A 14,917-nucleotide genomic window follows, 5' to 3' on the forward strand; every position below is an offset into this window, starting at 1 on the left:
AGAACAGACCTTTTCACAGCAAATATTTTGACATGTCATCGCAGGAAAACACAGGCGTGGTTAATGACAATAATTAATGCTGCATCCTATTTAGTTTTGCCAGTTCTGCTGTCCTTGTATTGTGTATGTGGTTTCACTGCCATGGCTTACTGGGACACTTAAATTGAACTGAGCCATCATTAACGTTATTAGTTCCACCTGTGCTTCTCCTGCTATGATGTTAAAATGTCTGACGTGAAAAAAGTTGGTTGTAGGTGCATGTCCAAAAGTAGCATAATATGAACACATAATGTTAATGAAAAACAAAGAATTGTTGTTAGTGTCAGACTTTGTAAATAATAAATAAACAAAATGGATAAATAATGTACATAGAGAATATATGGGCACTATGCTGTACAGTATAATACAGTACGTGCTCCACTTTTTGCAAAAATTTATATTCTGTGCCATGAAATGGCTGCTTGTCAAGATTTTGCATTTTGTACAATAGTTCAGCTTGGCCAATTTTTACTTGTTGTTACATAACACAAGTATTTCGAGTCTCAAAATAAATAAAATTAAGTGGAATGATTAGAATTACTGCATGCTTTATTAATTAGAAGCACTTTACTATAGCAGCACTGGCAAACATTTAATGCACAAAATACAATTTTATGATACAAAGTTTTTTCTGTGATGTTTATAACAAACATCACAAAAGTTGCATTTCTTGTGCTAAGTATACAGAAATATATTGTGTTTTTGTGCATGAATGTGTCAAATTCCATAAAAGTTTTCTCCAAAATGATACAATATGGTGATAATATTGTCATTATACTCTTTTATTATTATTCTATTCTCTTCTCCTCTTTCTTTTTTCCTAATTCAGGTGAATCAGATGCGTCAGGTGTCACATGAGTGGAAGAGAGAAGAAAATGTGATTTAACAAACTGGAACTTGAGGTAATTATTAATATATTGTATTGTAAACCCAATTAGAGAACAACAAACTACGATATTAAATCTGGTTTAACCCAAGTCTGGTGAGTAGCAATACAAACAAGACTAGGTCAAAACCTAATATATGGCTGGACTGTGTATGAAACACTTGAGGGCTTTTAATTTGAAACGACAGATACAGGAAGGGGCGACACTTGGTGACAAAGCCCCCAGGAAGTGCGCCAGGCTTTGACTGGAGCCAATTTGACATAGGGCCTTTCATAGTACCAAGTATGCCAAGTTTGACAAAATTTAATGTAGACTAATTTGTTCATTTCAATACATTTATATTTATTGAAACGTGGTGATATTTGTACATATAGAGCCCCAGAGGCAGCACTGTTGTTCTGTCCAATAAAAACATGAAGCTTCACTTTACCTTCAGACAAACTAATGTGGCAGCTACAATTGTAAAATTCATCTGTGAGACCAACATTTATCTTCCAAAAGGAATTTTATCATATATCAAAATCCTATGGAGACATGAGAGCCAGCAGTAAATTACAAAAGAGCTGCACTTCATCGTTGCCCGGCCAATCATCTCAAGAGTTGGGCTGCTAGCAGCTGAGATGATGAGCCGGTCTCACCTGGCCAGCAGCTCCTCACATCATCGAAAACATCGGAGCAAATTTCCAAACAGGCGTTATTTGGATAAACTTGCGACATATCGGGAATCTAAATGGTTACTTTCTCGCCTGAAAAAATATTAAAACTTAATAAAGTGACATATTAACAGTCCTACGCAAAAATAACAACAGCTTTCAGCCTGGCTCAAAATCTCTGCCATCGCTGCCGGTTGGTGAGAAATGCCTTCTGGGATATTTGGCTGTCCCACGCTTTGGCCAACTTCGGCCAACCAATAGTGTAACTTCATCACTCAGTCAGTGAGTCAGTGAGTGACTCAGCAACAGACAGACATTCACGTATATAGAGCTGGTCCCACTGTTGCAGTCCGACCAAAAAGAATGGTATGACACTTAAAATAAATACAGAAAATAAATTATGTATCCATTATTTCTCTGTATAGTCTGATACATTTCTTTCAACAAATGAATGTTTCCAATGTTTTCAACACCTTTATGCATAAAAAATTACTCTTTCACTTCATGAACCTTGTGGCGAACATATTTATCCCGTCAGCAGTCATGGCAGTAGGAGGGTGAGAGTGACAGATGCTTCAATCAAGTCATTATAAAACTAGGACTGCTTTTGGCAATTTAAGAATTGAAAAATAAATGACAAATATCTGTTTGACATCACCAAGACCCCAGAGCATACCTTCCAAATGAGAAAGAAGCTTTTGCTGCTCTGTTGTGGGAGAAAGACAGACAAGGACAGAATGGTGAGATGTGACGAAGCAATGAAGCAAAAGTGTGAAAGCACTGGTTATGTGTAACACAGAGCAAGACAATACTAATGGATTACAGACACCACACAGTTTGACCCTTTACAGTTAAAAGTACCATAAATCATACAAACAGATATATGTTCATGAAAAACTTGAAAGCTCTTGGAAACTCCTCTCAATACCCATCATCCCCGACTGACAGACAGGTGTGCTCACCTCTGTTGTGTTGCAGCAGGACTATGGTGGGGTTAACTGTGCTAGTGCAGGGATAGATGGAGCTGGACGATGGTGTGAAACAGTTCAGGATGTCAGTGGAGGCTGGAGCCTGATTTTCTTTGATGCTTTCTGGCGAGTTGGTCTAAAAGTGAGAAAATACACAGTTAAAAGTTAGAAAACAAAAAATATATATCAGATCAAATGACCCCAAAATAAAGAGATCACACAGTTCTTGTAATTGTAAAACCACAGAGAGGCAAACAAAGATCCTGTGTTAAATGAGGTGGGAGTAAACGTACCTGGCACTGAGTGATGTTTATAGGAGGTAAATCAGCTGTGATGTTGCTGCCTCCCTCAGCCAATCCTGCTTTAGAGCTGTCTCCATTAATCTGGCTTGTCCAGCCACCTAAAAAGAGTCCAGAACTCTCTCAGTTTAGCAGCCAGCGCAGCAAGAATAAAACCACTGAGGATGATACTAAAACGTACAGTATTCCAATTAACTTATAAGAGGAAACCAGAAAACCATAACAGCTAATTGCAGATCAAATAAATCTCCATGTCATTCCGCAGGGCTTGAATGCTTTCCTTGGTGGTTTTCATGTGCAGAGATGTTAATATTCCCAGGAAAGAAAGAAAAAAAAAAAAAGATTCTCCCACAATCTGTGAACTTTGTCATCAGAACAAAGCGCCTATTCAATGAGCTGCAAAGGCTGTTTGTTCCAATGGCCTTTATATTCCGGCTCTACAACAATTAAAGCATCTCCCAAAAAGCCTTGGCCAGCCTCCAGTCCGGTTCCAATGTGCTCTACGCAACAAACAAGCCCACAGTCAAGGCCCCCCTGCTCCAAAGTGCAGTGTGGGCAGGCCGCAACAAAAGAGCTCTTTGACACACACATGAAAATATGAGCAATCGCCCTTTATCACCACTCTGAGTGTGCCTAGCAACTGAGCATACACTTCAAAACGTGATAAGTTATATAATTCTCACATCAAAACAGAACTCTGAAAGGCATGTAAAGAATTTTTGCAACTTGATAACATGATGAAGTGCTTTTTAAATTACAAAAACATTCACATCCTCTGTCCAGATTCCACAGCAATGTGTCCTTATTTCACACAACCATGCAACTATTACTGCCCTCTAAATATTTTTTCATCATGTGGAGTGTTATTATGAAACAGCTGTGGCATTCGCTCTGACTTACTTGGTGTTGTGATGACGTTTGGCTCTTCGCTGATGCAGTCCTCATCGTCTATGTGGACGAGGGTGGCCCGAAGGGTCACGACTCCTTTTCCTTTGCACACTCTGCTGGGGTCCAGATCTGAAAACATTCAAAATAACATTCTAACTTCAGAGCTCTTCATTGTTCAAGACATACAGCGGCAGTCTTACACTCTCAAGTGCACTCCTGCGTCAGAGCTGCTGGGAATCCACGTTATTGCTAGCTCATGCCCCAAATGACCAGAATAGAACTGTTACATCAAAACCAGGCCAACAAATTAATATCCTACTGTCCTGTTAAACTAATTGCCATGATCACACTGTCAGAGCTGGAAGTGGAGCAGCTGGAGCTTGTCCTTTACGTTTTTATCCCCAACACAGGTTGATAAAGTGATGCCACTTTGCTTTTAAAAGCATTCTTCTAAGTTTTCTTAGTGCGTATGAGGTGTCCCACAGTTGTAGGTGCTGAAAGATTGATGAGGAGGAGGGAGATGTCACCTGCGGCAGGAATCAGGTCAGGAGATCCTTTCATGGTTGACAGAGGCGTGATTTTGACAGTGCAGACCGATCGAGGCCGTGACGGGACTTCAGTACACACAGACACGTACATCATTAGTCTATAATTAGTAATGGCAAAACCACACCATCATCAAGTGACATGTAGAAAGACAGAATGCAAGAAGGATCCTCACAAATTTTGTACTTAAAACAGCTTTAAATTAAAGTGTGCCTGTGTCTGCACATGACTTGACTGTCTTTGTGTTTCATAAGCAGCCATGTGTTAAAGCAACATGCTTTTTTAACTATTCAGCATTAATAGTACCTTCCTGAATAAGGTTCACTGAATTATTTTTTAAATTCAGACTGAGAGAAGACTTACTGACGCTCGGTCTCACTCTGCCCTCTTCTGGACAGACCTGGAGGAGAAACAGAGGGAGGACAGATATTCAAAAAAAAGTGGGAAGTGTATGTACAGCAAATAAATGTGATATTTATTAAACATCAGCCTGCAGAAATACAAAAGGGCTGATTGGTACAGAAACAAAACCCAGCAAAGGCACTCAAATATCAAAATATCACAGTTACATCATTATTGATGCTGCAAAGACAATTAGATTGAGTGCAATGCCTTCTGGTTAGTTTTACTTTAGTTTCAAGTTTTTCTTTACAAAATCCCTGACAGCACACATGTGATTTTGAATTGTTGTAAATTTGGTCCCAACTGCACCACAGTCAAGACTCAGGGTAAGTGGTTTATTGCAGTGTTGACCGCACCACAGTCAAGACTCAGGGTAAGTGGTTTATTGCAGTGCAATCTTGCAGCATGTAGTGTATTTCATTATAAAAGACAGTGAGCAGCACTGGAGCAATATTACACATGAAGAAATTTTCTAGAAAACACTTGATTTGCTATAGCTCCTGCACGTACTGGAGCCTCTGTAATGAACAGCTGTAATCAGGGACCACATACAGCTAATGAAATTGTGGTAGTATGCCTACGGCTGTGTTACACTCTGAAACGAGATCCAGTGCAGTCAGACAGGAAGGCGGTGAACTCTAAGTCATCAGTTTTAATTTAGTCTTGAATACAGGGTTGGTACAATCAGAGCTTGAGCTGCATACTTTATCAAAGAGTAAAGATTTTAAATATGACAACTGTGTTCTTCACACAGCAGACAGGTGCAGAAAAACTTTTAAAAAAGCAATGACCTCTCATGTTTCATGTGGCAAAGTCTAATATACTTAATGATGCTTTTTCAGTGCTATCTAAGTGCTATAAAAACTAATCTCACTGATATTAAAACTCGCAGCAAAGGGACCCAACAGTGGCACCAATCAGAACAATCTGTTGACTGTGTCCTTATAGTCCAATATCAATATTACTCATACTGTATCTAACAGTCTTATCTATGAATATGCAACCAAAAACAGTGAAAAGTGGATCTCAACAGCTTCTACATATAAAACGAATTAAAACACATGCTTGAGATGGTGACACTAATCGGTTAAAGAGCAGTAATTGTGTAGGTGTCAGCCTCCCGTTCATTGAGAGCTTACTTCTGCTGACGTCACAAGTTTCACTTGTTTGAACTTCAGTTCTTTGAATTATGTGAGGAAGTTTAGCCTGCCTTTAACCAGTGATATGAATTCTAAGTCTTATCTGCGTTCCCCTTTAAGGAGAAGAAGGGAGGGTGTGAAAGAGAACAAACTTATGTTAATCTGAGCTGCATCAGTGGAGCATGCAGAAGCAACACCAAGGCCACCAGAAAAGTAGCTGTGAACACTTCCCATTACTGCGCTGGGCCTCCCATTGTGCTCAGCCAGCACAACTGATTTAGGAGACGTCCCCATTTTAAAATGCCAAGAAAAGGGCTGATTGAGTCAAGACACAAACACACACACACACACACATACAAAGGCACTCAGTCACTCATGCATACATGTACACAAACACAAACAGTGTTTTCAACCAACCAAATCCATCCTGACTGTATTCTAGGATGTCGGTTTTAAGCTGTATTTGAATTCTTAGCTCTGCTACTTCCTTAATAGTCTGTCTGGGACTGTGTGTGCACCATGTTCACACATTGCAGTAAATAAGCCAACCTGCAAAACAGGCAGGGGACTGATGTTCCAGCTGGAATCCTCCACAAATAGGCCTAAATGGATGAGGGAAAATGGGAGCGATTCCAAAGTCTCACGGGGACAAGAAGCAAAAACCTTTTAAAACATCTTCCAGTATTGGAGCTGAGCTGTCCCTGAGCATCAAACCTCTGTGTATTTATTTCTCCTCTTTCTTTAATAAAATCAACTCACTTCCTGACCCCCTGCGTCTCTGAGACGTGATGCATCCATGATCTCATTTCCAAAACCATTAACAGACATTCCTTTGAGGAGTGTTTACACTGATCTCAATGCTACTTCCGCCGTATCCTCAGATGAACCCTAAGAAGGTTAATATACAGAATAATAACATGGGAGTATTTGAACCTCTCACATATGAAAGATAGTGGGAAGATGACAGCTTGCAGTGTTCAGTTCGCTGTATAAACACTCGAGAGCAGAGATCAACGCTGGCCTTTTTAGGAAGAGATGCTTCAGAGCAGAGCTGGGCAAGGAACGCCATCCATCCAGCTTGTGAAAGAGAGGCCAGCAGTGATCGGGCCAAGACAAACAAGAAAATAAGAGGAGACTTTATCAGCCAAATGCCTGTAAAACCTAAGTTTACCTGAATGCCCAAACAACACTTAAAACTAAGGAAGTTGCTGGATGTCTCCACTTCACAAATAGGCTCAATTTGGCTGATCTCTCGCAAAAACAAATGGATATGACAATAAAGTGGGGAGCTCAAAGTTCAGCAGATAGTGAGTTAAACTCAAAGGTTGAAAAGTGTCTGGGTTTATATTTTTAAGCTTTAAGCTAACATTCTCCAACAGGGTTTTGTGGTGAGAAAAGGTGAGGTGTGATGCTATTGGATTAGACAGGCAGTCTTAACACGGTAGCACACAAGAACTGGAATCAAGCAACCTTTTTTTTGTTTTTTTTCTTTTACTTAAAAATGAAGAATGTGTAAGAACACAAAAACTGTCACAAAGTACTGTACGGATTTAAGTGAGAGTCATTCTGAGCTTTGACTTCTTCTGATCGTCTCTAGAAACAGAAAACTCACAGACTTCAGCAACTTTAAAAATGTGCAAACCATTTCTAAAAATACAGAAGTTATTCATGCACTGAAATGATCACTGAGGATTCCAGGAACTCACAGCGAATGAAACAGCCTCTCAGCTCCAACCTGTGTGATTATCTATGAGCAAAAAAGGTCAGATGATTCATTCCATTTGCAGCTATGAGAAGCTTACTACTAGTACATGACACACTCACACACACACACGCACATACCGTAGATACATAAATCTCCAACTGAACTGAATGCTCTCGGGTGTAACTAAAATACCTTTCCAAAACAAGCTACTCCCAAAAGGCTGTGAGCATCCCAAAGGGAGATGTGTTACCTACTTGATGAGCACAGCGAGTCCTGAGAGGGAAGCTCTGTCAAACTCCCAGTCCCCGTACGTCAGCTCCCTCTGAATCCTCCTGAGATGTCTGGCTAAGCTTTGAGGGTCTTGTCTGGGTGGGACGGTCCCAGCTTTGACCTTGAACCCTAACTATGCAGGGGGTCTGTTTGTTTTTCACAACAGGCGTGCCCAGATGGACCTGTCACCACATGCCACCTGGGAATGTAGCACCCACTCAACAACTGTGCAGACCACCACATAAAACCCCGCCTCCCCCCATGGAAATACTCCTGCAGGGCGAGTAGAGGAGAGACAGACAGGCCACTGGAGGACAGATGGAATTCACTACTGGATGATTCCAACCGTCCATACGATTTTAATACCTAAGTCAACATGATGAACAACTGCTATGACTACTATTACTTACATGTTAATGAGTGGTTAAGTATCCATGTTACCAGAATGTTTGAACATTGATAAGAACTGTAAGATGGCAGGAAGATGGTATGTAGATACTACAATTTGAAATATTTTAAAATACACCTATTTTCGTTATTGATTAATAATAGTAAATAAATAACATTATTTTAATTCATAAATTGGATATTTATTGTGAAAAACAGCTTCACAGAGCAGCTAGCGTCGCTGTTGACTCTCAGTCTTGTCGTATTACAGATATTTGTGCCTATATCTATACATTTTAAAAAACGATGCACCAAAAAAATTACACAAATAAAAAAATTCCCACAAATTTCCCTTTTCAATTTAGCCCAGATTAAAGCTGAGTGACCAACCACACTTTTTGTATAGTAGGGAGAAGTGGATGGATTGTCACTTAAATTGAAGAAAGGATTTACTAGAAGCATTATTGAACTATTAAATTACAATCAAAGTAATAAATAAGTAATAATAATAAGTCTTTTTTAATGAATCTATGATCAGAGACAAACTGGATGGATAAAAAACAAACTGGATGATATCCAACATATTGGTCTACATAAAGTACTTTTTTATGAAAATTGATTTCTCCCTGAGTTGTTCTATGAGTTCAATATCTTAGCCAGTGAACCACAGCATTCTGTATTGGCAGCAATGATCAGTTTATCTGAATCAGGCTCCAGATTCTCTCTGTCTGCCCTCTCTGAAAACCAGACAAAGGTGGGCTGGTACCAAGTTGAACCATGATGTATTTCATGCAGGGGGTCTCTGTGCCACAGTCAGAGGCTGCCTTAAAAATGAGCCATGTTAACACAAAAGAGCTCTCATCACACGCTCTGCTGTACTATGGACGGAGAGAAAGGGCTGTTATGTAACGCCATTTGACTTCTGCTTTGTCAACAAATGGCAGAGAGGAGAGAAGAGAAGCTATCCAGCGCTGTGCGTGGATCCCACCAAACAGCTCCAAACATGGCTAGAAAAGGCCGCTCCGGAGCAGCAGCTTATCCTCCTAATTGAGAAGACCCCCACCTACCCCCTCCACCCTCCCAACTCTCTTCCATAAACAGCGTCCACACTGGACGGCAGCCTGGGATTCTACACATTCCTCAACGAAGCTATTTGAAGTTCATTTCAAACAACTGCAGCATAAAAGGAAATGTATGTAACGTACACACTGCAGTCATTATAGGCCTCAGAGCAGGATTACGCATTCATGTTGATAATGGCTGGAGCTTAAGCTGAGTCTATATGGATACTGCTTCTATGCCTTTTAATTATATGGACCTCACCTAATGAAATATCACAGTAACATAGAGACCTATAGCTTTAACAAGTTTAGAGTGATCCTTTGGTATCAGTGTCATATTTGAGGGATTATTTTGGGGATGTTGATGACCTTTAGGAAAAAGGTGTCTTTATTTTTGAGGGCAAAAAAACAAAAGCAGCCATCACACTGGCCAATGAAAGATGTGTCTCTCAGTGCTTAGAGAAGCTCGCAGCCTGCCAGGGTGTTCATGCGAGGCCCTGACAGTTACTGGACATCATCATGGCCAGATCTCAGGGACAGAGAACACTTTGGTTGGCACGTGTGAAGGTCCTGGGGAGGGGTGCAGTTGGCGGCATGGCCAGACCGCCTGTTACAGATGCTGTGTTAGAGAGCCAGGCTGCTTATAACGAGCCTGCTAGGCTTTTAGAGCCAGTGTAATAAGAATGTCAGTAAGCTGACAGTTTACCCAGGGTGATACATCTTCGCAGCAAGGGCTGCAGGCTACACTCCAAGAGCGAGAGAGCTTGGATCACAGGCCTGGAGTGAGGATAAACATGGAACTGAATATTCAAGTAGCTTTGCTGTGTCTCTTTAGGGGGCTTTCAGAGAGTTTGCTTTTGTAGGCGCTGAGTGAAAAGTTCAAAATGAGAAAAGCTTATGAGCAAATATGGAGATAACTGACACAGTATTATGTAGTTATACGACTGGAAAAAAATCCCCAAATCCTGAGCAACTAAAATATAATGATAAATTCCCAAAGATAGACTGCCACTTAATTTTGGAATATGAATAAGAGTCACACACAATGTTCATTTAATGTCATCACTAGATAACGAGCTCAGCTGTGCACAATGGATTCCTCCTGGCTTACATAATGGGGCATACTGCACATTAGGTGAGCTGCGGTGACAATTCAAATTATTGTCTGAGAGAGTGCTGAAAGTGTTTCCTCATCTCTGCTGGATGTTTTGACTCCGACGTGGAATGGAAGCTCTGAGAGCGTTCCTTAATATAACTCTCTGAGCACCTTGTGTGGCAGGACTACTTGATAATTGAGTCATAGGATATGGCAGCTAAACGTGAATATAAACAGCGCTGTGATAATCCAGCAATTTTAAGTGCTATGAAGGTATCCTCGTGTGAAATGAGCTTGCAGCAGGACTCCGGAGGGTCTCCATCATCTGTCTATTTCAGGAATGCCAGTCTGACTCGTCTTGTCACACCCAGACATAAACACAACAGACAGCTCCATCCATAACAGCCTGGCTTCATAGGTGGCAGCACAGATATCAGATTTTCATCATTGTTTGTTATATTTTGTAGTGAGTGATTTATAAAGCTGCAATGCATCACTGTCACTTGATAATTCTGGTTTGGTTCGTGCGATGATGAGTAAGGACACATGCTGGTTCTCATTAAAATATCTGCCAACAACTGCAGGGATGCTGTTGTTTTCCATCAGATCCTGACATGTAACACAGGGGAGAGGGGTGGAGGTGTGGTGGTGATGGTGATGGAGGGGGGTGCTGTTTAAATCCATCACCAAAGCATAAATTGTCTTTTCAGTGCCTTGTTTACATGCATCCATGATCGGGGGCTTCTTTGTGCCATGGACCTTGAAAAGCCAAAGCATAACACTTCACTTCACCATCCACTTCAGCCAATGGTAGCAGATGGAGAAAGCGGACAGCGGTGGGGGGAAGAGGGGGTTGCTAAGCAACCTGTTGTAACATTAACATGGAGTGAAAACAGAAACCTGGTGTCTGGCTGAAACATCCGGCCTGATCCAAAGGCATCGGTTATTCACAGTAAAGATGAGGCGGTTTACTCCAAATGCTGTGACCACAAAGGTTTTGTGTATTGTCACAATACACTCATCATAGATGAACTCATACTAACAAATGAGGTGATTTTACAAACATATAGCTAAATCACTAAATTATTTTGCTATTGTCCAATTTAATGATGTGCTATATTAAAAAATGCAATTAATAATGAGTCAGTGTTAATGAATCATTAGTCTACACTCATTCTGAACACTTGAATGGGTACAGAAGGTCTCTACTCGTACTGTGTGTGTCAGAGCAACAAGTAAAAGACAAACTGGCAAAAAAGCAAGCACATTCTGATGACACTCTCATGATATACAGTATGTGGTCATTTTACTGAATAGACATTCAGTAAGTAGTTCATATTCTCTAACATTCAGTGACAGTAATTTCCAAACAAATGATGATTGTCCTGGAAAAAAACGTGGTTGAACTGGACAGCACCTGGCTTTGGCAAATCTTTGAAATTGAGTTTTGAGATTCATGTTTCCGAGGGTTGTTCCTCTCAAATCTAGGGGGATCTATGTAACGTGACTCTGAACAAGCCTCATGAATTATTAACAACGGTGCTGGGTTCATACCAACAGGTCCCATCCTTACTCTACAGGTTATCATTTCTCTTTGTCATGCTCAAAGGGCTGAAATGCAACACCTTGATTTATGGCATCTGTCCAAGCAAGAATTGGACATAATTGGCCCATAAAAACCCCAAACTTAACAGTCTGTTTGCATGTTGTTTTGCAAAGCATTGCTCTGCACCCTAAAATTTACATATAAAAAGACCTGAAAACATCTTTGTTTGCAAAATTTAACAACTGTGAATGAAAATCTTGCTCTCATAGTCGGACCTGAAGTCCAAATTACAGTCAAAACTTAGCCTGAGCCCCATATTGTTTGCACTGAATCAGCTTAATCTAAAATACATGCTATTGTAACAAGGACAAATACTAATGCTGAATTCTCTCAATTTCAACAGAAAATGGCACTCCTCATAGTTCATATTTGACTTGCTTTAATTGCACAATATGTGCAAAAGGTCATGGCTGCTGTTTGAGTGACTGAACAAATGGCCCACGGCTGAACCGCTGGGTACCAAACATATGACGGATGATTCTGTTCCATCTACACACGCAAACCTGCCACCATCTCTGTGTAAACATCTACAACTCCACTGCTAACATGTTGTAAACCAGGAGTCTACTTCATAGGCTGCTGAGCTACTGCTCAATAAATACTTGAACCTGAAAAACCTGTCATTCAGTGGTAACAGTGGACATAAGCTGTGCCTGTGACAAAACACTTGATATCATAATAACAATAACTCTTTGAGGCTTTGTCACATGAACATAAAGTCCATCAACATGTAGGAGGCTAATGGATGTTCTGTTCTTTCTGAGTGAACACTGTCTAGATACTGTATCTCTATTAACTGTGTCCAGTTCAACCATATGATAAGACAAACAGAAGGGATATGTGATATCCGAAACGTGCCGGCCTTATAGCAAAACACTGAAACAGGTAGTTTTGACAAAATCAGTCTGGCTGCTTTTCCTCTGTCCTTGAAGCTGTTTGATTAATTATTTGTGTTGGGGTTAATATTTTATCAAGCTTGTTCAGCGTCATGTTACGCAGATCCCTTGGAATTAAAAATAAATCATCACTGGAGTAAAATTATGAATGAAAAGACCGAAAGAGCCCAGTGTCTCAGCTGAGATCCAGAGGAAAATTAAACAGCTCAATGATAACAGACCAACTAATTTTGCAAAGAGGGTGATAATTTATTTTCTTTTTCTACTGGAATTGAATGGCATACATAAACTAACGTGTACATAATGTGGAAGCAGATTTCATGCTGTGTGTTTGTCAGACTCAAGAAATATGTTGATGGGATGTGTTAGGTTATAAAACCCCTAAAACTTAAAGAGAATTCTTACTTCCAATGGTTGAAATGTTGGACAATCTTTACCCTTGATGGCTCTTCTATATTTATTTCTCATTTCCTATTGTTAAAAAGTCTATCATAGACTTTGAAGTGCCACAACAAGAGGTAAGTATCTCTGATTATCTGTGTGTCTACATAAGTCCACACTTGTGCTGTGAAGCAGTTGTTCATGTCACATGCTGTCGATTACAAAGCCTCAGACAGACCTGTTTCTCATAGTTGGACATGAAGTTTAACATTCATGTCCACTGTGTCAATAACTGCAGAGAATACTCACACAATACTACTGTGCAGTTACAGCTGCTCAGTTAGCCATGCTCACAGTGATGACACTGGTATAAGAAGTGGAAAATAAGAAACTGTGCTGTGATAACATTACAACCTGTTTTTATCTTCTTAAACTGTGTGAAACAGCTGCTAATGCACCTCATGGACCCTTAAATCACTAATAAAACCTGTCTTACATGCAATTCCTCAAACCACCGTCAAAATCCTCTAATCAAACATGCCCATGGCAACAGTCTAATATCTGACAATACTGTGATATAAGTTACAGCGAAATACTATTCATTAAACTGTTCCTGACACCTCCATGCCGCATAGTATGCATTCCATTAGGTGTATGTTCCTGATGTCACAGCCATTGTATGCATGTGGAGTAGCCTGTGGTCTGACTCACAATGCCAACCGCTACTAGTCAAGCTTCACTGCTACCTGCCAACTTAAATACACCACACTAGAAATTATACATTAGTCTATTTTAGAGATGACACCAGGCAGTAGTGAGCATGGTATACAGTCAGGAAGCATTTAAACCCCTGACTGGAGTATTTAGGTGTTCTCCTGGGCATTCAGCCTCAGAGTGCGGCACCCATGGCGGGTCGCATATCCACTGTATGGATCTGTCTTCACTGCGGTAACTGTCCCAAAGCCAGAGCAGCTGTCTGCTGTGGGACGCAAAAAACAAAAAATCGACTGACTCATAGAAGCACTTCTGCTTGATAAAGTCTGCTGGATTCACATTTAATGACCGAGTGATGAATAAGAAATATATGCAGTGGTGCTGCATCGCACGATAATAGTACAAAGTCAGCTGTTACGGTGCCAAGGTAAAAAAAAAAAAAAAAAAAAAAAAAAAAGGTGGTCAAGAAATAATCATTTTTAAAAATCTCTACAAAAAAAAAAACATAAAAGAAAAGAAAACACGGCAGCAGACACACGCAGCAGTGATTCAGAGCAGGGACATGCTTACCTGTGTCTGATGGTAATCCAGCGTTGTGGTCGCTGCTGCAGACACACTTCACTGAGCTCTGTGCGCAGACAGCTGCTCCCCACCAGCGTCCTGTCAGCTTTCTCACACACTCACAGACTCACACATACACACACACCGGCCACCGAGTACCGGCCTTCACAATAAACGCCTGCACGCAGTCACTTCATGATGCAACTCCAGCTGAGGTTGTGGAGCCAAACTCAGACCTATTCCTCTGGATGGAGGCAGTGGACAAAGAGAAAGGGTTGATATTTGGACTCGAAATCAACCATGTCACAATCAGATTAACATAAAAAAAAGAGAGACATTTTACTTAAAACTGGAGTGCGGGACTTTTGTCTCCCCCTTCTGGCAGTGAGAGCAATTACAAAAACACTGTCGACCATTGA

General features: G+C 40.6%; 1 protein-coding gene across 1 annotated transcript in view; it reads right to left on the reverse strand.

The window, feature by feature from the left end:
* The window catches only part of LOC121911622 (sorbin and SH3 domain-containing protein 1), a 40,851-nt gene extending 26,071 nt beyond the window's left edge, over positions 1 to 14,780 (reverse strand). The window contains exons 1-7 of the mRNA XM_042433276.1: positions 14,508 to 14,780; positions 4,644 to 4,680; positions 4,262 to 4,380; positions 3,747 to 3,863; positions 2,841 to 2,947; positions 2,542 to 2,683; positions 2,256 to 2,285 (exon numbers count right to left, since the gene is read on the reverse strand). Coding sequence (XP_042289210.1) covers positions 2,256 to 2,285; positions 2,542 to 2,683; positions 2,841 to 2,947; positions 3,747 to 3,863; positions 4,262 to 4,376 — 511 coding nt within the window. The 5' untranslated portion in view covers positions 4,377 to 4,380; positions 4,644 to 4,680; positions 14,508 to 14,780. The remainder of the gene's footprint in view (positions 1 to 2,255; positions 2,286 to 2,541; positions 2,684 to 2,840; positions 2,948 to 3,746; positions 3,864 to 4,261; positions 4,381 to 4,643; positions 4,681 to 14,507) is intronic.
* Positions 14,781 to 14,917: the final 137 nt, after the last annotated feature.

The sequence above is a fragment of the Thunnus maccoyii genome, chromosome 14, assembly GCF_910596095.1.
Source record: "Thunnus maccoyii chromosome 14, fThuMac1.1, whole genome shotgun sequence".
Lineage (NCBI taxonomy): Eukaryota > Metazoa > Chordata > Actinopteri > Scombriformes > Scombridae > Thunnus > Thunnus maccoyii.